The sequence below is a fragment of the Anopheles gambiae genome, chromosome 2, assembly GCF_943734735.2.
Source record: "Anopheles gambiae chromosome 2, idAnoGambNW_F1_1, whole genome shotgun sequence".
In the NCBI taxonomy this organism is placed as follows: Eukaryota; Metazoa; Arthropoda; class Insecta; order Diptera; family Culicidae; genus Anopheles; species Anopheles gambiae.
The window spans coordinates 51,714,062-51,738,504 of NC_064601.1; the positions used below are offsets into that span (position 1 = coordinate 51,714,062).

At 45.5% G+C, this 24,443-nt stretch overlaps 1 protein-coding gene across 12 annotated transcripts in view; it reads right to left on the reverse strand.

The window, feature by feature from the left end:
• The window catches only part of LOC1274091 (tyrosine-protein phosphatase 10D), a 41,453-nt gene that overhangs the window by 8,869 nt on the left and 8,141 nt on the right, over nucleotides 1-24,443 (reverse strand). For 9 of the 12 annotated variants that reach the window (XM_061650163.1, XM_061650164.1, XM_061650159.1 and 6 more), the window contains exons 3-7: nucleotides 5,212-5,737; nucleotides 3,736-3,780; nucleotides 2,065-3,165; nucleotides 1,554-1,985; nucleotides 33-1,463 (exon numbers count right to left, since the gene is read on the reverse strand). In XM_061650163.1, coding sequence (XP_061506147.1) covers nucleotides 33-1,463; nucleotides 1,554-1,985; nucleotides 2,065-3,165; nucleotides 3,736-3,780; nucleotides 5,212-5,737 — 3,535 coding nt within the window. The remainder of the gene's footprint in view (nucleotides 1-32; nucleotides 1,464-1,553; nucleotides 1,986-2,064; nucleotides 3,166-3,735; nucleotides 3,781-5,211; nucleotides 5,738-24,443) is intronic. The other 3 variants (XM_061650166.1, XM_061650160.1, XM_061650165.1) reach the window with 1 other exon arrangement.

The window sequence follows — 24,443 nt, forward strand, 5'->3', positions numbered from 1 at the left end:
GATAAAGGTATATATTACCCCCATTAACTTACCGGTGCGGATGGGATAGCTATAGGCCGTATCGGTGAATTTGTCCGGTGCAGTGAATGCTCGCACCTTCACCTTGTACGTAGTGCCAGATTTAAGCGGACCATTGCAATAGCCCGTTTTCTTTGCGTCACAGTTCTCGGTGCCAATGGTGAAATCCTCTACCGAGCTGTTCTTGAACGGATAGTACGGTTCGATCACTTGGTACGGTGGCCACACGCTGTACGATTGCACATCGCGCCAGCTGGGCATCTCCAGGCCCGACGCGTTCTTCGAATCATCTTCGGCAATTATGATAGTGTACGTAGTCACAACTCCATTCTGATCGCTGAAGTAATGTTTGCGGAAGCGTATTTCGATGGTCGTAGCGCTGCTACCCACCTCCGTTGGTACGACTTGCGTTTCCGGCTTTGGCGGGGCGAGAATTGGCATCTTCTGCTTCCAGATATGCTCCGGCCCGTAGCCGATGGCTGTCTTTGCCTGGATGCGGAACACGTACGATTTGCCCGGCTGCAGTGCCTTGATCGAGCCGCGCAGCTCATTCGGTCGGAAGTCCTTTACCTGGGTGTGCTGCGAACCATCCAACCCGTAGGTGATCGTAAACTGACGGATTATGCCATTCTGTTCGTTCGGTGGCAGTGACCATTCGAACGTTATTTCGCTCGGCTGAATATCGATCGGCGCGAACTTGTCCATCCGTCCCGGGAGCGCTTCCTTCGTTTGGAAGTTGGCCGAAATGGGCAGGCTGACGCGCAGCACGCTCGACTCCGTTCCCGAACGGACCACCACCGTAATGGTGTAGTTACGGTGAGGCTTCAGGTCCGTTATGGTGATATGATTGTTGACAGTATAGTTCTGCACATAGTGCGAATCGTTCATTAGATATTGCACCTCGAACGAGGTGTATTCTCCCTTGGGAATGTCCCACTTAAGCGCAATCCAGGTATCGTTGATGCTGGTCGCTTCGAGCATGGTGATAGGGTCGGGGAACATGCGATCCTGTCGCTGGATCGGCTGGCTCGATACCTTTCCACTCACCGTCCACACGGTTATGTTGTACAGCCGGCCAGGAGTGAGACCGGTGAATGTTACCTTCCGGTCGGTATCGTTCGCCAGCTTTTCCTTATCTGGAATGCTAGGATCGCCAAGCGAGAAGCGGTACAGATCGAACTTCGACGACTGCTGTGGGGTGGGCGTGTAGCTGAGCGTAACCATGTCCCGCGTGTGCATATTGTTCACGATCACCACTTCGGATTGTATCAACGGCATCGTGCGCGTTTGCAGCTTAGTAAGATCGCTTGTCAAGCCGTACGAGATGGTTTGGATTTTGAAGTTGTACATCACACCGGACATCAGATCTCCAATAAGCAATCGTACCAGCGGCGGTTCTTCCACCGTCTTTTCATCGTCGCTCAATGTGCCGGGATACGGTAGTACTAGAATGAAGCAAAAGATCAGGTGGAGAGTTACATTAATCATTTTCCAAACAAGGCGCCAACGTTACTTAATTTACCATCATTACTTACTTGTATTAACTTCTGTGAAATTTTTCATCGATACCTGCTCCGGCTGCTCGGTTGGCCACCAGTGAATGATATACGTTTCCACGCGGCCCTCCGGTCTTGGGAACTCAAGCGTAATGTTGTTCGAGTCCACCAGCGGAGCAATGTTGGAGACGGGATTCGGCCGCACCGTTTGGTTCACCTGCTGCGGATTGGGACTTTCAACGCCGTAGCTGACGGTGTTCACCTGAATAGTGTACTTTTCACCCGGCGTCATATCGGTGACGTCCGCTTCGGTTGCCTTTACCGAGGGTAACCGAATCCATTGCTTTTCACTTTCCGTGCGATACCGGATGGAGTACTCGGTGAACTCGGACCGCTCTGGCGGTTTCCAGTGCACGAGCACCGAGTTGCTCGTCACCTTTTCAATCGTCATGTTTCTCGGTGGGTTTGGATCTAAAGGTAGTAAAGCATGCATTTTCTCATTAGTACTCTCTGTCCATCACTCCATTCCATACGCCAGCTAGATACTTACAGACTGCCTGGAAGTACGAGTGCGGCTCGCTGCGCAATCCATGGCTCACGGCGAATACCTTCACTTCGTAGCCGGCGCCGGGGTAGAGATTCGTAAAGACCAGCCGACTCTCCGTGGTCAGCACTGTCTTGCCATCGTTGGTATCGTTGCGCGTGTAGGTCACCTCGTACTTGTCCTGCTTTGAGTTCACGTCACTCTTCCAGCTAATGTTGAGCCCCTCGCGGATCGACTTGAGATCTTCGATAATCGGCGAGGAGGGTCGCGTTACGACGAAGATGACCGTTTCGTTGGATTCCATCTTGCGCGACAGTGCCTGCACGGTGACGGAGTAGTTCCGCCCCGGAAGCAGCGATTCCAGCGCAAACGAGGTTTGATTGGTGCTCATCGTGCTCGAATCGCCATTATTCGTTTCCAGCTCGTGATAGCTGATGCGATACTCGTCCTGTGTGCTCAGCTCGTCCGGCTTCCAGGAGATGGTGATGACGCCGGTTTTGCTATCGGTGTACGATTGCAACTGCTTGACGGGGAGCGGTTTCAGCGTAACGTCGCCGCTCGCCGGCCAGGACGTTACCTTGCCGGAGACGGTCTTCACCACGACCTGGTACGTTTTGCCCGGGTCGAGATTGTCCTTGAACTCGAGCCAGGCCATATTTTCGTTGTCATTTCGCAGTACCGCCTGCTGTCGCCGGGACGTTGACAGCGAGACCTGATATTTGTCGAACTCGCTCGTGCCCTTCGGCGCTTCCCACATCACTTTGAACGAGTTTTCCGTGATGGACTTTTTGTCGAACGTTACGTTCATCGGACGCAACGGCACGGTGCGGTACTGGGCGGTGGTCGGAAGCGATATTTCATCCTCCGACATGGTCTGCACCGAGATGTTGTAGGCTCTGCCCGGAACGAGACCTTTGAACGCGGCCTGAGCCGGGCCGGGCGGTTCGCCCTCCTTCTGCACGTACAGTACACTGCCGAGCGCATCCGGCGGTTCGATCGACACCTTGTAGTGGGTGTATATGCCGGCTGGATAGGGCGGCTGCCATAGCACCAAGAGCGTCGTTTCATTGCGGAACCACACGATGAACTTTCCCGGTGTGTTAGGTTCTGGGAAACACGGTCGTGAGGGAGACAAGGGGAAAATGAGTCAATCAATTTTTGTTTCTAAAATAGCATGTTTTTTTGTTATTCCCTCATGCCATGTGCATAAATGTTAAGCCAAGGGTGTTAGAATACTTAATTCCCAAGTTAAGTGTGTTATCATTTAATTATTTTGTTATGCCCTCGCACGAATGATCAAGAAGAGGATTAGTACACTACAAATGCTATCTATTTAATTTGACATTATTTTAATTCATTCCATTCTACTGCTTCTTTCCTATATTAAACTTTAAATAACTGTTTTGCTGTCATTGTCATAATATGCCTCTTTTTTCGCTCCAGGCTAATTTGCATAGCAAAATCAATGCCGGTTTACTTTTCTCTTCAAAACGTCTCCCAGCGTCCGTTACGGTATGCAATAATGGACGAACGTTCCCTCATCCTTGAATCTTGAGTCATTCGTGGAATGCATAACGAAATGCTTGAACGTAATAAGATGAAAAGAATAAAGAAAAGAAAAAAAAAAGAATACATACAGACCATCATGCAAGCGACAAACGGGAGCGTTAGAATTACCTCGCAGAATCTTAATGTCCAGCAGATCTTTGTGCCGATAGCGCTCTGCCGCGCGTGTTACCACCCAACACCATTTTTAGTGTCAACCGTCGGAAGAGTGTGGTTAGTGGTTGTTAGCAGAGGCCGTGTTATATGGCGAAGGTGAGAAGTTGAGGTGTTGTTTGTGTGGATGTGTGTGCGAGTGTTTTTGCACGTTCGTTTATTCGTTGTCCACGATGTTCCGAACGGCGTTCCCGGTTGGGTTAGTGCCCAACGATTCAGGTGAACCAAACGAATCCATCGTACGTCGTTCGCACCGTGCCGTCGTCGTTGGCGGGTCGAAGCAACAGTGTTCGATGGTGTTCCGCAAGCCCACCAGGAAATTCGCAACCGGATTCGCGGCGTGCCGAGGGCACCAGCGGTTGTTGTGTTTGCGCGTTTGTATGGATAGACATTTTTTTTTTTGGTGTGTGTGTTCGCAACCGATTTGTATTTATGCGAAGGGTGTTTGGTGTTCGTGTGCGTTGTTTGGAAGTTAGCGTTAAGCGTGTACGTGAGTAGTTTGACAAATTGCAACCCGCAAAAGACAACACGTTTCGCGGATAGTGGCGACCCGGAGGAGGGTGGGAGTGTAGTAGCATCACCAACACCAACAACAGCATCATCATCATCATTGCCGACGTCATCCCCGCGGTGTCCATGATCCGGAAAAGGGTTAGTTGTTAGCGAATATATCATCGGACGCGAAGAGAGCGAGAGCAATAGGGAGAGACAAGAATAATAAAGCAGAAGCTCCCCGTAAAGGGAAGCAACCGAGAGAGAGAAAGAGAGAGTTGTGTGAGCAAAGTGAATTTGTTATGCATTATCCAGTTAATGCGGTGGTGGCACAATGTAGTAGGAAACAAAAGCATATGCTTTTCAATTGAAACATCCGTTAGCTATCAGGCGGCATGATGTTGGCACGACGGTATTTTGGCCAATGGATCCGCCGCTCCCAATCCGGAACCTTTGCAGCTCTTCTTCGCGCAACAAATGCGCGACCCACCGAGTGTGTTGGTTGACGTGGAGACCCTGTGATCGCACTACTGCCATGCCCGCCATGACTTGTTTCTGTGCTGCGAGATGGAGGCAGCCCCACTGGTTCACCTTGAAAGTCCACACAACACTCCACGAACATCACCCAGTACCACCCCAGTGACCCTTCCGCCCTTCCACCGGCTTGTTAGTTGAGCTTGGTTTAGGTGTGAGTCATTGCAACAGTTCTGCACGATCGAAGTTTTGGTTGAGAAAAATGCTACGAACTAGTAAGAATGATGGTAGTATGGCTTACGGAGAGCTAAACACTATGGGCGCTCGTAACATTCCTTCCTAGGAAGAGCAGAAACGCTTTCGTACGTTAGTAAATACAACCTTTAAAACACCACACCGTATGAAACAAAGTCAGAAACAAACTACAACTCCAACCAGCACCATCTCTGCACCTGTCCTCTCACTTACTTGTGGTGAAGTTGCGGCTCGTGTAAGCCACCGACTCTTTGCCATCGTAGAGCGTGTAGGCCTGCACCTGGTACGTCGCGCCGGGCGTCAGGTCCCGCACCATGTACTGGAACTGATTGTCTTCGATCGCCACCGTCTGGTTGGTGGCAAAGTTGTCCGACAGGCCGAGGATCTTCAGCTTGAACGACGAATAGTTGCCCTGGGCCGGTGGACTCCAGTTGATGATGACGTTCTTGCCGCTGCGCGGTATCACGGTCAGATTGGCGGGCGGGTCCGGCGCTGTCGTGATCGAGACCGTCCAGGTCAGCCAGTCCTTGTGGGTCGAGTTGGTGTAGTACAGCCAGAAGTTGTAGCGCGTGCCGGGCAGCCCGTTCGAGAACTGTATCTCATCGCCGACGTCCCGCGAAGCGATCGTTGCGTTCGGTGCCGGATTGCCGATCGGTGGGTAGTAGTCGAGCCGGTAAAACGAATCATCCAAACCCTGATTGCCAGGGATTTCTATGACGAGATCTGCACCGTAACATTGCTGCGCGAGATGGAGATGGTAATGGAGGGCAAAAGAGGCGTTAGTTAGTCAATCCAGCTTCATTATAATACAGCAGGCGGGAGGTGTTACGATCCCGGTAACTCAATCGATAATAGTCACGAATGGAAGGAGACAAATGGTGAAGGGAAGTATAACGATAAGTGATTTCAGGCCGGAAGCGGAAGACACAATTTTCCTGTTACTGAGAGCAATCTTGCTGAGGGAAGACGTTAACGAACTTGTAGTGTAATAGCAGTTTGGTTTTGTTATTGATCCTTCAGCAAATCATCTCGGCTACGGGCAAGACATGTCCGCTTTATCGTAACCAGTAATCGAAAAAAGTTAAATAGTTCATGTCGAAACTTTGCTAAAGCATGAAATTAGAAGCAGTTCCAAGAAAATGTCGCAACGAGCTACGAATACGTATGAAGGCCGAAGTATTTGGATGATAATCCTTAATACTACGCTAAACCATAAAAAGTGTTGTCGTTGCTAGTAGAAGTTTTTCGTCTATTGATGTAGTGTAAGTTTGAAACCAAGAAATTGATTTAAAAAATCCGCTATTATTGAAGCACTTAAAATTCTTTTGATTTAGCCTATTTTAGTTTTAGTTTAGTGTCATTTAAGTTTCAATATGTAGATATTATAATAAAAAAATCATTATAATAAATGAAAACAGAAGAAAACAAAGCTAATCCATCCAAAAAATCTTCTTTACGCAGAATCGTATTTAGTCTTAATTAAATATTTCATCTAGTCCCATAAAACTTATAAGTAGTTTCACTCATAACTTTATTTACAACCATAATTTTGCCCAAATGTATCCCATTTCCTCACGAATCACGAGCAACCAACCATCAGAATCACGGGAGCGTTTCTGTGCCCGTGCAGTGCAGAGGTGTCGGAAGATTGAATGTTTAGAGAGCTAATCGCGCCACCACCCGGGACCCGGGACCGGAACAAGTGGAACAAACGATTTCAGAACCATAACATCGGTACGAGCAAACGATGATTTACGGAAACAAATGTACGCCGCCCACAAACCATTTTCTCGTACCTTTGCCCCACCCTTTTCCTGCGCGGTGCAGCAGTTGATCAGTCAAGGGAAACGCAATATCGTATCTGTGGAAGAAAAAACGTGGAAGCAACAAACGCGTTGGGCGTCTACAATGACTGCAAACCGTGATAAAGCAAAAGGCATATGATGATGCCCAACACAATCAACGACACGGCTTGGTGTGCGCGCGCGCGAGCACTTCTACTGAGCGCCGTTGCACTACAAACAACAACAACAACAAACGAACTAAACCGCGCAAAGCAGAAACATGAAAACCACACCACGTTATGCGGCCAAGAAAGTACACGAGAGGAAAAGTGGCGCATCCAGTAAAAGTGAACCGAACATAAGTGAAAATCTATCACTCCGGCACAGGGAGCGCGCAAACAAAAAAAAGAGATCAAGTGCAGCGCATCGGCCAACGGGTGGGCTAGAGCAGCAATGAAGAGTAGGTAAGAGCAACAAAAATACAGCAAAATCATACGTTCACTCGGAGGCAGCGTCGGCGGTGTGCATAGATGAAGAAGCGAGAAGATCGTCCTCCCTCTGATCTCACTCTGTCTCTCCCCTTCTTCCTACCATACGCAGAGTGGGTGGAAAATAGTGGAAAAACTGCACACACGCACAACAACAACACCAACAACACTTCAGCCGGTACGTTATGTACCGTTGCACATTGGCGTGGTGGTGGAGGGTGGGTCCAACACACCAGCACAGGGCGAAATGCAAAACTTTCACTTCAATCGATTGAATACATCATTTTCGATCGATTTTCACCGCTACATATCGTTGTGTGCGTGTGTGTGCGTTGTTTTTTTTTCAATCGGAAATGATGCTGCAACGTTGGAAGAGAGGTAGCGATAGATAAAAGTTTAAAAATGAAGAATAGTAAGCTGTACAGCAGTAAAAGCGAGGAAGAGATTTGCACATTGATCACTGCTGCCACCGTTCCACCGGTCAACAATGTATCCGCCCAAAAGCCCTCCAAACACTTTGCGCCATTAAAAACAAGCACAGCAGTAACCGACAACATTTTGGAGGGTGGCGGAATATGTATGAAACACATTTCATCTCCGGAACCGATCAACCGTTTCGCAGAAGGTGACTGCTTTTGAGGGGCTTGTGTGGGGTGGATGTCTCGTTTGGTTGTCCACAGCGGCGTGTGTCTAGGGATGTCCGGTGGTTTGCTGGCTGCAGGAGGTGATTGTGCACCATTTTGACTGCATTTATTTGCCGCTCCATTCCACGTGGAGGTGATGTACGATGCGCTCTCTCTCTTCTTCCCGTTTGCACGGCCAAAAAGGAATCCATTTTGAATTTCATTGCCATCGACATGCAAAGCTTTTCTCCGTATGAGCGGGCAGGACGACGATGTGATTCACTTTCGGTTAAAGTGCCAGACTTGAAATGCAACAAACGACTCCAAAAACGGTCAGTTTGGAGCAAAAAATCCTCTCCACGGATTAACGACCATTGCAAATGTTCGAGTACGTAAATTTGTTTCTGGTGGAAATTGATTCCGTTTTAGAAATAAATTGGCATGCAAATAAAGCCAGACACCAAATGAAGTGCAATAAGCCGGAGGAAATTGAGCCTTTTACAGTAATCAACCGGAAGCCCACCCTTTCTCTCGGTCTGTGCATAGGAAGCAAAAGCCATAACGATCATTATTGTGTGTGTGTGTTTTTTTCATCCTCTGTGAGATTGGCAGTGATGATGGCCGGTCCGTTGAGGGAATATATTTGCACAACCAACGAAAAAGAATTGGAAATTTTCTCTCAACTGCTTTTTTCTCTTCTGCCATGAGGAAGGCTTGATCAATTTGCAATTTTCTCAATAATTCATCGAAATCATCAACTCTGTGATGATGCCCCGTTTGGAACCGTGCCAGTATCAAGGTCCGGATATGGCCGAGACTATCCGAGCGCCAACAACCTGCAGGTCACACACATAAACACATACTCAGGTGCAATGGGGTGTAGTAGGCAAATTCACACAACCACTTCCTGGGGTCGTTTGTATGATAAAAGAGAGGTCCCTGTGCACCGAACAAATCGATCCGTTCAAAGGAGTGCGTACCACACACCGATGTGTGCGATGTACGTAATTGGGTAGTCTTCTTTAATTGTTATTATTATTTTTTTGCAGTCGAAAGCATTCCCACGGTCTGAATAAGAAGCGCGCTGTGTGTATTAATTACACCGCAAGCGTGAATTATCGACATTTTACGTGGTTAATGTGAAAACTGCCTGCAATGCTGTAATTATTTCATGCTAATTGATTCTTTCATTGGTTTTATTAATTACGACCGTACCGGAGGGGGCGCGAACTAGCAGCGAAAGCACCAACCGAGAGAGCAGTGGTCAGTAGGGTACAAACAGATTCCGGCGAAAAATTAGCGTACAATTTCCAATTTATTCGTTTGTCTTTACAAAATCGAAGCATGGAAAGTAATATCACTGGAAACGTGACTGCAAAAGCGCACAGTTTGAACTGTAGGCAAAGTTAGGAAGCGTTAAAGCGTTGGATGCAGGCGCTGCACTTGCACCGGTAACACATGATCTACAGCAGCAGTGTCAAACTCATCTCATCAGAGGGCCGCTAGTACAAATTTTCAATGATTCGCGGGCCGCAAAGTTGAGAATGGAAAATATACCCCAATGTTTATGTAAAATACTTTTTTAGATTTTTATTGTTAAACAAATTGTCTTTTTGTACTCCTCGCTTCTTATCTGGAATCGTTTGTTATGTACAAATTCGCGATGTTATTTTTATATGTGCTCTTTTTTATATGAGAAAAATTTTTAATGTACTTTCAATGTTATTATTAAAATAAGACTTTTTTCATTACTCGCGTTCTCTTACGGCAGTTCTGCTAGAAAATATTTGTCAAACACACTTTTTTGCTGAAGTAGGAGAAGTCTAGCAGCCTACAGTGATTCTTTTTCAAACAATCCGAGCTATCCATCATTGGATGAATAACAAAAATATTTTCTTGCAATTTTTTGACAGATCAAGAGAAAAATTGTAATAACACGTGTTTAAACATTATTTTTCGCTAATTTCCAAGTTCCAAGTGTTCTGGTGATATATTCATTTCTTATAACAAGAACCCGTATTTTACGAATATTTTTTTTTTCAATTACGATAATTTTATCTCACAAAGAGTCGTGGTTTGTGATCACATACAGATCGGCAATTCTATTTTTGACACTTAAAGGGAGATGATTCGCGAATTGAAGAATTGAGGACTGTGTGATCTAATCTATTAATAAGCTTTGTATTGCAAGGCTTAGGCATTTCGATTATTTTTATCCTTAATCTAAATCCTTTAGGCTTTTGGTTTTGATTTTTGGGGAGGTTGGAAATTACATTAATTCGTCTTGCAGAATGTTGGGTACAAATATTTCCAACTTGGCTACAATCATTTTTATTAACATTTATGGTGGCATGATTATGACAAAAACAGAAGAGGCTCCAATCTAATATCAATGATGTAACATTCTAAGGTGGGAAAAAATTCGGAGCCGAATGAATCCTTTACTTGGCAGTCGGGGGCATGGAGATTGTCAAATTCGGCGGGACAACCGATGACTCCAACGGTTCCGAATGGCTCTAAACGGCTCTTTAGGCTTCGGACGGCACCGAACGGAACTGTTGGTTTGATTTGGCCGGATTCGTAGTCGGAATAGCTATGATCGGAAATGGTTTTGAGCCGTGGATGCGATTCCGACAACCAATCACTAGTTGTTGAAAAATTTCCTAGTGTGTGTATCAAGTTATTTTCATTCCTTTTTCGTTTGTAGACAGTTGACGCAAGTTTTTTTTTCCATACAGAATGTGCAATCGAGTGTGCACAAAATTATGCTAATATTCAGAATTTAATCGAAACATAATACGACTGAGCTTGCATTCGATTCAATGATTCTTAAGGGTCTCGATTGATATGTACCTTTGTGTAGAATAAGTTTATGAGATGTTATGGGTACATTCATGTTAGCTTCGAAAAATATACCAACAGAAAGATTGTTCTTCTCTTGAAAATTTTATACACTTTGACAAATAGTAATAACAGATTTATGGTTTGCAGTGCTTTTAGCATTTCTCAAAATACTCTCGCGGGCCGCATTCAGAATCGACGCGGGCCGCATGCGGCCCGTTGGTCGCCAGTTTGACATACCTGATCTACAGGAACCGATTAGCACGTGCGCTCGGCTGTGGGACGCATTGTTTTGTCAATCTGCTGATAAGCAAACGAAATATGTTTGCTTCTCTCCCTCCTGTCTGCTTCTCACTTGACACCACCGACGCTGGAAAAGGTTTTCCGTGTCGGTGTCAGTGTCGTGTTCATTATTGGAAATTATTCCACCTCTATCCAACAGTTTCACTTCCCACCCGACAAAGTCGTCACGTGCTGTCACACAATCCGCCGGCAGCGATAACAGACTTTACATATCGATCGATCGTGTGCTATCGTTCGTATCGTCTCATCCGGATTGTGCATTGTAACTCTTCGATCGATTGGAAGAGAAATCATTACACGACAATTGCAAACAGATGTGAAAAACATTCTGAAAACAAAACCAATTCAAAACACCGTTTGGCTCGTACTGCTTTTGTATAAGCACGTCGCGCTCATCTAATATTGAACAACGTCTTTTCAACCTTGCCAGTGATTGCTATGGTCACAGTCATATTGGCGTGCGCGATGCTGTTTCTTAAGTTTCACACATCGCACAATTATTGCCGCGTGGCGCAAGGTGCACCTTTCGCCGAGGCCGGCCGCCGAAATTCACCTCAAACCGGCTGGCCACTCGCAACTGACGTCTCCCCTCTTGTCCAGTGAATTTTCCTTCCACTTTCAACGAGCCGGGGTACAGTAGCTGCAATCGAAAGTGCCGATCAGGCCCGAGAGAGATCGTTTTCTTCCTTTTTGGCCAGCGCAAACGACAACACCCGCAACTGCAAAAAACAAAATGCACAAGCATAACGACGAATCATCTAATGGTCAACCCCCGGATCAACGTTGTTGTGGTTGAGGTGAGTTTTTGTTTTCTTTGGCTCTCCGCTTTTTAGTGATCTCTCGACCTGCGTTCGGATTTGGCAAATGTTCAAAGCACTAAGCCAAGGGTGTGTTACGCTCGAGTTAAGAAATATGATTGCGTAAAGACCGCTGGTCTGTGGGTGGGGTAGTGTACGGAAGGCTGAGGCGGTGTGCCGTTGAACAGGCCGGAAAACTCGTTGGATGGAAAATGAAAACCACAAACTAAGGTTTTCTACCGCCGACCGGTCACCAGACGCGCCGATTTGCACTATTATGACCCACTCGGAGTGTTTGGGTGTGTGTGTGTCAGTGAGAGTGGGGAGCTAGTCGGGGGTTAATTTCTGTTGAATTGCGATCGACTGATTGAGATAGACACGGACGTTAATTGCAGCTGCTACTTGCTGCTTGCACCGGTCGGACGTCGTATGCAACTGCAACCGGCCGAACACATACCGCGCGCCGCACGTACATATAGCTGTCGGGTTGAACTCGTTTCGGAACGTACCGCTGCTACTCGTGTGCCTTCCCCTCTCATGTGAAGCATTCCGTACACCGTGCGTGTGTCGCCATACGCTAGATTTTTTTTTTTAAATAAGAAAACTCCATCCAAAGTAGTTTGCCAGCTGTGGCCGGTAGTTCTCAACACTACACAATGTGGCAGGCAAACTCGACATTTAGTTTGTTTCAACCACCCAGCGTTGCATAAAAAGAACCAATTCGGCTTCGTGCTCAAGGCCGTTTAGATGATTTGCTATTCACTTGAATAGACAATTGTCTATTTAAGTTTGTGTGAAAGTGGGTTCATTAAAAAAAGAAATCGACCAAAATCATATCTCCGCCCAGCTGATGGTGTGGATAAAGCCAGCGATTAAAATGTTACACAATGAATTTAACAGCAGCTTTATTGGTGTTGTGCAACTGTGGAGATGCAGAGATAATTATCATTCTATGATTTAAGATGCGTAGATTAAGTGAGATCTGTCCGGACGGGTTAATCATCCATTCTGTCATTAGCTGGACAGTAATCAACTCGTTTCACTTGATGGACGGTAATCGTTAAGAAAGAGTTTTACTGATAAGATTTGTGTCAGTGTCACTCGAACTAAGAAAAAAGAGTTTTTGTTCATATTGGTTGAACGAACGTAGTAATGTGATAAGGCTAGTCGGTTTAACAATTTCTGCTGCTCGACAGTGTTTGGTGTTAGGCAAAATAACATTAAATTAGTGCAATAGTCTATTTGTTTCAAAAATGGTTCCTCTCCTTTCATCTTCGTGCCTAAGCAAAGCAAATGAATAAACTTATTCAAACATGATCTTTCAAGATGCAAATTGTTTTTTTTACATTCAAAAACACACAAACTAGAAACTCGAGTAAGCGAAAAACTGCATTTCGATTGCTGCAAACAATAACGTCGGAACGTCGATTGATATACAACTGCCGTAGTCAGTATGAAAAAATGTCACGAGTTTGCAAGAGATGGAACTTTTTTAAATGAAGTAAAATACCCGATGCAGATGTACACCTGCACAAACAGTTTGTCGAGGTGTAATGGATTCTACGAAACATTCATATACTCACAACTTCACAGCGTAGTAGACAGACCGATTCGGGAATGGATTAAATATTAGCAATCAATTTGCAGGTACTTGCCAATGCGGAATAATTAGCGCCGGTTCATGAATTGCCTTCGGTGTTCGATACGTTCATAGAAATGGTTACTGAAGTTCATGATGTGTGGGTTTATTTTTACTGATAGGATAAATCTAAAAAACCCTCATTCTAAAAAAAACGTTTAAAAACTCTTTGCCCAAACGTAATGGATATGCAAATTTTTTGCATAAACTTGTACAATAAACGGTCAGGCAAACGAGAAACGAAAGCGTATAAAAGTTGACGCTCTGTGTGCAAATGTTGGGAGGGAAAATTGTCCCACGTATCCGGAACTGGAAACATTTAGCATTTGGAAATAAAACCCTTCTGCAACTGACAGCCGAGTAGCTGGGAATAGAGACAGCAGCGGCTTTTGGAATGGACTGTCTGTTGATGATTGTGTGGCGCCACCAAGGCAAAGTTTTGTTGCATGTTGTATTATTTGCTTTAGTTTCGCCGGGCCATCGGAAATCCTGGACCGGTATCTCGGATAAACTTGAATAACGAGCTGTTCATGTCATCAAGCTGCCGTTTCAGTGTGCGGATAAGATTGAAGCTTCTTCTCGAGATAAAATTGGCTACATGCGATAAAAAGTGACATTACGTTCAAGAACTTTAAAGCAGATTTTACTATGTCTTTTCGATAAATTAACAATAATCATTCGAATATAGATAAACATTCTATTTAAGAGTTTTCCTATCAACATGATTTGTACTATAAGTAATGAATAATCGCTACCAACATTGTTTTTTTTTCTATTACAACTGGAGTATCTTCGAATAGTGATGCAATTTGTACTGGTACGAATCATGTTTTGGTGATTTATTTCTAGCAACAAATGTATATGCTTTAACATTGAGATACTTCTAATCTCTCGACAGATAACCTTGTCCATAATTGAACAAAACGAGTGTGAAGATGTTTGTTTGTTTGCTTTATTGTATTCATGACGGTGATTCAGTGTAGATGAATTTTGATTCATTTATCATCAATATATATTTTTGAAATATATTCATGTGTTTTTGAACACTTTGCATACGATCAGCGTACATCAAATGTTAGGATCAATAATCTGATTACATTTGATTTGTTGTAGAGAAAGTATTTCAATACACTACATCCAATACATTCGTACTTCCAGTATTATTGGCACATTTATACAAACGAACAATTTGCCTAGGAATGTGGGAGGAAAATTCCATTTCCCGTACAAAAATACAGTAACAACAATAGCACAGTGCCGGTGAGATTCACTGCATATCTTTTACATAAGGGATGCGCAACCACCCACTCATCCTCCCCTCGTCCCTCCCCACCAGCAGCGAATAATGGTCGATGATGTTGATGAGATCATAATTCTTCGTCATTTTCATCGGCATTAGCGTGCCCTCCTGCGCTCGGGCTTATCTTTTCAGCTCATCACTGACTCATAACACCGCAATGAGACTGACGTCCCACTAACAGCAAGGCGAATGAAACGAAACAACAAAAAATCATACCACGTGGGATGTAAAATCATTGTTTTCCATCGATTCCCAGGCACGGCAAACCTTCAGCTGGCCGACCGACCCCTCGTCACTGGCCTGCTTTCGTCTTTAAACGACCCCATATTAACCGTCAGAGTTGTGTGGCGTTCCGTTGTAGTAGATTCTGAGCGCAGCGATGATTGTAAGAAGCCGACGCTAAAGCGGACGCTCTTGTGGCGTGTGCCAGACACGGGAGATGGTGCTTATCTTTGATACAAGTGGTTAAAAGTACTCAGAAGAATACGCGACATTGAGGATAAGATTTTCCCCAGCAAAGATGGAACAGACACAACAAAGAAAGAACTTTACCGCCCATCCTGAGTACATCCCGTTGCATCGTTACCTAACCCCTCAAACGAGACAATTCTGTCTGGAACCGTTTATATTCACATAATTAAGTAATTCTAACAGCAAAAAGTGCACAAACTGTGTGCATGTGTATGTATCGAGGTAGCGTAAACTACTTTTTCTTTACGTTTTCTATTCCTTTTATGCACCGTCGGTCTAGTCCCATCATTTTGTACACATTCTGGTATGAGTTAGAACATTTTTTGTCTAAGAACAAAGTGCAGCGTTTGTGCCACACCGTGTGCGAAGTAAGCAAAGTCAAACTCAAGTCACGTGCAGACGCTCCAACAGGGTACGATCCCGTTGATTTCAGCCTCCCGCAACGCGGCAGCCAGCGTATCGCTTCCCTTTCTGGTGGCGTCCCATTGTCTCATGGGCGCATAAATACCATACAAACCATAGCTGCGAGGCGTCATCGGTGTGGGTTGTGTGTCGATTGTTACCTTGTGCCATGCCCATAGGAATGCATGCACGACGAAGCGGCACGGGTGACGGTTTGCGCGCCGGATATGATTATAATGATGAGCTCAGACAGTCGGCGACAACATGACTTTCCCTGCAACGATGCAACGGGCTTCGGTGCTGGAGGTCGACAGTTTGATCATGACAAATTTCGTTCCAGCTCAACTAGGCCGCAGGTTGGGACGGTGGTGAAGGGCCGAAGCGCAGGAGGACATACTTGTACTGCACAAACCCGTGGAGCGTCGTTCATCTGTATGCAGATGCGGATGCAGGCAGATACTCTTCGCAACTGCAAACCACCGGCAGGCAGGCAAGTGCAGCAGGCAAACTGTGTTCCGTGTTCCGTTCCGGACATCTTCAAAGTTCAAGGACCCAACCATCCATCCAGGACCGGCATTCGGAGATCCGGCATAGAGGAGCCAACTTTAACTTGTGTGGACCAACACTATGCGACATTGTTGTTGAGTAGAAGAAGAATGCTGCTCGGGACTGACTTTTGTGTGATGGATGAGTGTATTCACTCTTCAGATCGATGTGCCCTTGAGTGTTGACATCGTTACGTTGCTAGTCCAGTCAAGGCAAACCGTATAAAAATCGGTCCGGATGTTTGAGAGAGGAAGGCATCCCAAAAGGCTTCACATCGCAAAAGGCCAAAAACCAATGATTTGACTGTTACGCGAGATGGAAAGCTTCTTCATCAACGTAAGACGTCGGAATGTGCTAGCTCGTTAAAGTTGTATATGGTAACATACAGGCACCAGTCGTTATGTGGAGAAGATAGAAGAAGGTTTATTTTTGGGTCAATGCATATCTTGGGTTGGGCTCAATCGTAAAATCTATAATGACATTAACCCATCTGAACCAAAAGGATGTACTCAAACCTTTCTTTGTTGGAAAATCCACGGTCAAAATATCAAATTGGATAATAGTTCTAGCATCACAAAAGCGGGTTCGTTCTGTCTCTGGATCCACGTACCATATCATTGAGAGAATGCTGAAGCTGTTGCCTGAGTTACGCTGGATTGTGTTGTGTAATAACATAAATAAATAACAAAACATTCAGCAAGCATGGGCCAGTCACAGAGATCACAACCATTACTGCCTGGTTCACTTGTGATTCATTAGCCGTAGAAAACATCTTCATTAGTCGTTGGTATTTTGTGATGATATCAATATTAATGAGAAAAGTGGGCCTTATTATCTGTAGAATTCAATCTATCATAACACGCTAATGAACCTGCTCCTTAATAAGTAGTTTTAATCTTTCTCAGGTAGCCCACGGTACACGGAAGCAAGCATTACACCACTAACCCGTTAACAAATTGGAATTACACGAATCCTTGTTCGCGACTGAAACTGTTTCCTGGGGCTGGCCCCAATAACGCAACACAGCTCCGCGCTCTGGGTACCTGGGCAGAGCTGGGTAATTATTTTACACATGCACATGCAAATGAGCCCGATTACAGTTTTTGATTTGCAGGCCCCACGCGTGGTTTCTCTAATGCAAAAGTACCTCGCTCAGGGTTCATAAATCAAAGATTATAGTGCCTTATCGTTGAGTGAGGAAGCCCCACTCGGGACATCGCGGATCGGACCCTTGCCTTTGGGTACTGGCGAATGTTAGAAGTCGACCTTCGACGACGGGTAACATATGGAGCTTGGCCGCGCGGAACATACCCGTTGCAACCTTTGCAGCGAACGGTCATGATGATGTGTGGCGGAACTAGCAAACGGGCAGACTAATTGATATTCTGCCACAGCGAAATGGCGTAAAGCTCCACTGCTACAAGGTATGCGCAATGAAAGAGGATGATTTATCATCTTTTCAGCAACACTGACCAACCGGTCGGCTGGGTGCCGACGGTGTTTAGAAGGCGAAGGTTGCTTTGAAAAGTTATGATAATCCGGGTACGTGGTGAAAGGCATCAATTTGTGCACAATCTTGCACGCGCATTTGACCTCCCCCCCATCCGAGAGGGGCTTACATATGATGGGTTCGCAACCAGCATAGCTAGTCGTGTAACTATAGCAAGGGTGGGATGTATGTAGGCAAGGACAGCAGATTATTTTAGCATGCCATTTTTGGGGTGTTTTGGTAACTCCAACGCTACTATCTATTAGACGGCAAATGCGCAAAGGGACTTATCGAAAACACACAGCTCTGTGCTCTTCCAACCTATGGGATACCATTTCAGGAATGGGTCGTTGTCGTCCTGAGCCTGAACCAACTCCCCAATTGCATGGACGAATGTTAGCACCCAGGTTGGACGAACCATTGTTTCCACGATTCCCCGACGTCTACCAGCGAGCAGTGTATTATTATTAAAGTGCTACGAAAATCGCAACCCTCGCCGACAGTCGTTTCAGGAATGGGAGGATGGTAAGAGAGAAAAATTGGTAGGATTCGTTTCCTTGGCGATGATTCAACTTTTCCGACGCCGTCGCTCGACCCTTCTTCATGCAACACACAGCCACATACATCATGCATCACAGCCCCAGCATGCCGCACAGGTGGTGTAGGCTTTTCGAGAGCTTGTGTGTCATTGCAAAAACAAACGAATCGCACAACCGGCATCCATGACAGAATCCATGAGTAGCGTGACTACCGAACGACTCCTGGCCTTCGGGCGGCAGACAGACGTACGGTGTAGCATCATCAGCAAAGTGTCCTCTTCATCGCTGTCTAGAGAGCGGGAAACGCCTGTGAAGGGTCGTCGGCAGCAGTCCAAGTAAAAGTATCCTTGATGCAGAGCTTGTACTCACTACGCGACCCCTCCCACAGCTGTCTCGACCAAAGGGCTAGTTGCAGCAGCAACAGCAGCACCGGTAGCAGCCAGTGGCAATAGAAGATTCGTGTGCAAAGTTTGCCAAAACGAAACTGAAAGTGTGCTTTCCCACTGCACTCGTCTGGCAAACCGGGATAATTCTATTTGCGGTGCTTTGGTTACGGACTTGGAAGGCAGCCTAAAACAAAACGTTGAAAAAGTACCAAACATAGCGCACATGTATTTTCATTTGCCACATATTTATCTTCTTGCAGTGCTATTTCTGCCGTGCTCTGTCTCGCCCAACACACAGTGCGGATCAATAAACCATCTTGTATAATGTGTTATGTGTGTTATGAGCCGTTTGAAATTATTTTGTATAGTGCGAAAACAGAAAACGCTGTTTTACGCTCCCAACCACGATCTATCCCATCATTGTTTTGATGGCACGAGTACGAGAGAGGAGCTTTTCGCGCCTTTCTGGCTGTAATATCACGCGGCGGAAGTTTTACGTAATTACTTAAGGCAATGATACAGTCTCGATAGAGTGTGTGCATTGACGGCAGTAGCAATTATTTTGGAAAATCTGAGCCACAATGAACCACGCTTCGCCCGTTTTCAAGCTCAGTCCCGCCGATCGAGGAAAAACATTCGATTGCACAATAGGAACTGCGCTTCGAGAGGAAAATAATCAAACTCGATTACACTTTTCTGCAACGCGTCCGTAGAGTGGAGAGCGTTTAAAAAACCATACCTACGGGGCGGAGTTTCTCGTGAGGGTGTTCTTTTTTTGCCTGCTGCAGTATTATGACAGATATTTGTGTTTTATTTTGACTTTCCTTGCCCGTGCCCTTCGCTCAATCTCAATTTACAAACTTTACATAAACGCTAAACCCATCTCGAAACGAAATGAGCTGTGGCCCATGACACCGCCGCGGCTCGGCGATGTTCGCCATGGTAGAAGTACAAAAACTGGCCGGACTGGTTTCGCCACACTTTCCAACACATGGAAACGAACGTGCTCGGGATCTCCCCCCGGAGTCGTCTGCGGTTGGGTCTGTCCCCGATCTCGAAGGTGTGTTGGAGAGCTCGTAACCACCTTAGTAGTGGTGGTGACGACGGTGTGGTAAACTTTAATTCTCGCGTCATTCATGAGAGCTTTTTTCTTTGAAAGACGATGGTCACATTTGCCCCCAACGTGGCAAGAGAGAACGTTCGTCCCAAAGGTCCCCAAACCGACACACACACACACACACACCAACTCGTAGGCTAGGTGAGCTTACGGAATTCCCAAGATGATGGCAAATTGTGGTAAAAAGCATTCGTGCGCGCACCCATAGTGATGAAGCGAATGAAAGATATTTGAATGCAAATTGGTTCTGCAAACGTTGAAATGATGGAGATAGTGTCGGAATGGCCATTATTATTATTTCTTTCATTTTTGCCAACGTGGCACACGTACAGTATAAATGGACGAAAATGGAAACGGCTAGAAGCAAAGGGAAATTTCCCCAGCAAAAAAATGAATCGCAAAAAAGTGTTTGCCCGACAGTGTTTAGTAGCCAAATTAAGCTTTGAAAGTTACTTGCTCATAAGCTAGAATACTGGCGGACAAAGAAAAATTACGCTTTTTCGATGCAAGAGAACTGCTGATCCAGACGCTGGATTGGGTTATGGGACAAATTAATTTCGAAATTTTACTGCTCTATTGTGCAGTGCAGAGGAATTTGATGCTTATAAGATATTTATAATATTTTGTGCTTTATTGACATTGTGTAAAGAGCTACATTTTGTTTTCGTAGGAAGATTTTAAGTGATTTCAGTTTTGCTGTCATTACCAAAAACATACTAGCATTGGAAACGTAAAACAGTATTGATCATGAGTATTTAAAGTTTCTTATCATAGACAAGAGAAAGATAACATACGTGTTTATGTTATGGTTTTCAAACAATTTTATAATTTTGTTAATACTATTCAACATTTTATTTTCGCCGAAGTTACAATGTACACCTTTCGAAGCAGTACAGTTTAATGTCTACAGCAAGTACCGCATTTGCGCCCTAAAATGACCGTCAAACACAAACCGGTGCGCACGTTTCGTTTTGATTGATCAGACTTGCAAATTCTGCACACGAGCTGAAACGCCACGATTCGTCGATCGTGAAACGCACCATCACAATGCACCAGGCGCAATACGACTGCACTAAATACACCCCCCCCCCCCACCCCCACTCCCCTCGATGAAGTATCCAGTGCACGCGGTTGCCTTGCACTTTTGCTATACCGTCATTGAGAAGGAGGAGGACGTGTGCTTTCCGGCAGTGGTTGAAATGATCGATTGATCGTGAGCTGACCTTCACCACGGTTCACCGGATTCGTGTACGGCATTGCCGGATTGGGCACGAGTAGATCACACAAACGTTTCCCCGGTTCTGGAATTGGAACTAACAAAAAAAAAAACCCACCCTCCACACATACACACATGTACGGGGGGGTAATGAGTTACTCATAAGCGCTACTGTAGGAAGCAGATGTGGCGACGTGTTTTGTAGTGCTTTTTGCTCGGGTTTAACCACATGGTCGACAGGGCAAGGCAAACACACACACGTACACCCGCCCTCTAACACTTTTGCGGGCTCCCCGGTATGCCGCACGCGCCGCTACCAGGAACTGAAAGGTGTCGCGTTTCCATCACCATATGGGAGCTGTTGTTTTTTAATTCACGAAACAAAACGGCGAACAACATTTTAATGCCGATCGACGTCTCGATTGACTTCGATCGAAAGTGAGCAGCTGCTTGAAGAAAGCGCCCGGAATGCCCTCACCCCTATTCGAAGATACTGCACGAACTGTTGGGTTTGTTTATTGTTTTGTTAACGAAGAGAAATTGTATTTTCAGATACAGCAAAGCGATCGAAAGTGATCGAATCCACACATACTCCTCCCTCGAACCCAACACAAACACACACATACACACACACACACACACATTTGCAGTCCACACTAATGCCGAAGTACTAATGGGGTTCATCTTGCTTGCGCTTATACTATCATCAGCAATACAATGCTTCCGGGCGGTTGGTAGCGAACAAAAGCATTCCTCCCATAGCACGGTTACTTCCTGTTTTCCTGCTTTGATTTTTTTTGCGCGTCGATGCGTTCCGTGATGAAAAGCTCTATTACAGAACGAACTAGAATGCCTCATTATTGAATGAGTGGGGGGGGGGAGACGTAATGTAACGTAACGACCGGAAATCAGCCCGCGGACAGGTATCAACACGTTTCAATTAATTACAGCTCCACGCCTTTGATTTGTTTGTTTTGTTGCCGGGTGTGTGACTGTGTGGGTGAGGGCGAAACAGAGGAAAACTACATTGCCAGACTGAGGCCCAGAAAAGCAATCTAAACTTCCAGACCAGAAACAGAAGTCATTCCATAAATACACGCAAAACAAACAAGCGCACAACCAAACAAACAAACAAACAAGCAGCGTAAAGAAACTTTGATTGGGTCAGGTGTACACACACAAAAAGACAAAACAAAACAACGCAAACTGTTTCATGTTTCGTGCAAGTAACGCACTTCGGTGTAACATGAAACTGGCATGAAAAAAAAAACACATATACACACCTTCGTAACGACGAACACATCGTGAGATGCCGATAGCTCAAAGTTCGAAGCAATTTTCTCAATCGCAACTCCATACAATCTCTGCCCACCCACGGCGGACACGGGGAGTGGGTGGATGATTTTTTTGCCACCTTTTCTCTACCGAGAAACCCTTTCCTAGTGCTTTCCTCTCGCATTTGATGGTGATTTTCCGGGCTGGTAAGCGCTCTGTGCCGAACATAGCTCTCCATGGGCGGAAAATGAATGAAATGAAGCAAACATTTTTGCTTTTGATATCATCGCCCAACACACACACAGAAGAGTTACCCACTGTTTCTATCAAAAACACACATACACGCACCGCTAAGCTCGTTGCTGGTCGTCGTCGCTCCGTCTTGAGCAAAGCGTCCCCAACATCATCATGCCCGGAATGCGTCGCTGGGAGTCTTTCGGTGGCCGTGCTTTGCTTTGTGCAGTGACACAGACACACAACGGAGCACATGGTTGGAAAGCGCTCAATTTCGCCGGCAGTGGCTGCACATGCGTAGAATGTAGCCAGGCGGTCCCCGGGGGTGGTGTTGCTGTTCGAGATTTTCGTTCCACACCTATGCAAACACAGCGGCCGCCTCGTCGAGTGGAGAGGACTTTACTTCCGGCACAGACCGTCGTTGTTTCCATGGCAGCAACGCTGCCAGAAAAACGACAGTCCCAATGGCGGCGATGCACGGGCGTAGTGTGGGTACGGAAAGGGAACCGTACAAAAATACATCGACCACTCATCGACAGGTTCGGAGTGATCGGAAAATGGATGAAAGCGAGTGTCCCTGGGGTGGCATCTGAAGTGGCTAGCAATGGTGCGTCCCAGGAAACCTCTCAAGGGACTACTGTTGGGCAAGAATAATGCAAGAGCCGATTACCCCTAGGAAGATATGCTTGTATGCGTGTCCGCTCCCCTCGCGCTATTCTACAGATGGTGCGTCCCTGCTGCGGGCGGTTGGAAAAACGGTTGGAAATGAGTCTTTTCTATTCGATGCTGCACCCGCGTTGACCGTGTCATCGGTGTGGTTTCGGCTACATTAAGCTGATTAAGGATACTCCATTACTTATAATACAACGTCGGTCAGTTGGTCATCAGTGGTTATTCTGTTCTGGGTTAAATTCCCAATTTACTCACGGCAGCGGAGCAAACGGTTAGTGCGCGACGAAATTGTACTTCTATATACATGCTATTTGGTCGTTATCAAGAACAGGACCATTAACGGAAATCTTTTGCCCAACATTACCCAGACACTGTAGGTGTCATTTCTAAGAAAAAATCCCCCAGTCAGGCTATTGTTGCGCTGTGATTGTAATGGTAATTAATTTTGTTCAATGAAATAAAACGGATTTAGTAGCAAGCAAGATGCTTTGGTTTTCTTTGACCAAGCCTGAGCAAGACCAGGGGCAAATAATAATAATATTCCACTAGATGAACAATCATTTAATACTCGCTAACTCTCATAAACTTCAAGAAGTACTGTACAAATTTACAAACATCAAACAAGCGTCAGTCAGTGAAACCCCCGTAAAAAGCTAAACTGACGGGGAATAATTAATTAGGCTGTCACAAAATGCAATGGTTTATTAATGAGAATTCAACAAGCATGCGATACACTTTGGAATAAAGTATTCAACGGCATTTTTAGATGCCTGGTGGTGTAATTCGTCAGCAAAGGTGCAGCACTTCAAAAGATGTTAAAGTAGTGCTTCAGTCATTGCAGAAGAACATTCCATTAATGTTTTCAATCTCCATAAAATGAGCCTTACAAACACAGCAATTGATCTGCGATGGATGCAATGGTATCGATCAAACACACACCCCCAAATGCTAATTATATACACCACAAAGACAAGCAACATCGAAAGAAAGTGACATGATAACCGACGCTTATGAAATTCGTTTGTGGTGCAAATGCTTTGTTGTTTTATGCTAGCTATTGAAAAACGTCCATAAACCCTGTTCCGTAAATAAAATGGCTTAGGGCAAAGCATCACAGCCTGAATCGATACACCAAAATACGATATGTGGGGTTAACGTTTGGTACTAGAGAATAGATAGAGAAATTCTATCTCGACCCTCGACTTTCCCTCTGGTGTAGGACGCAGCTGGGAGCAAAAGCAACTGGAGCATTTCCCACGCGGTATAGTTAAGCGTGCTGTTAATGTTTGAGCTGTTTCAAGAAGGGCAACACTAATCAAAACA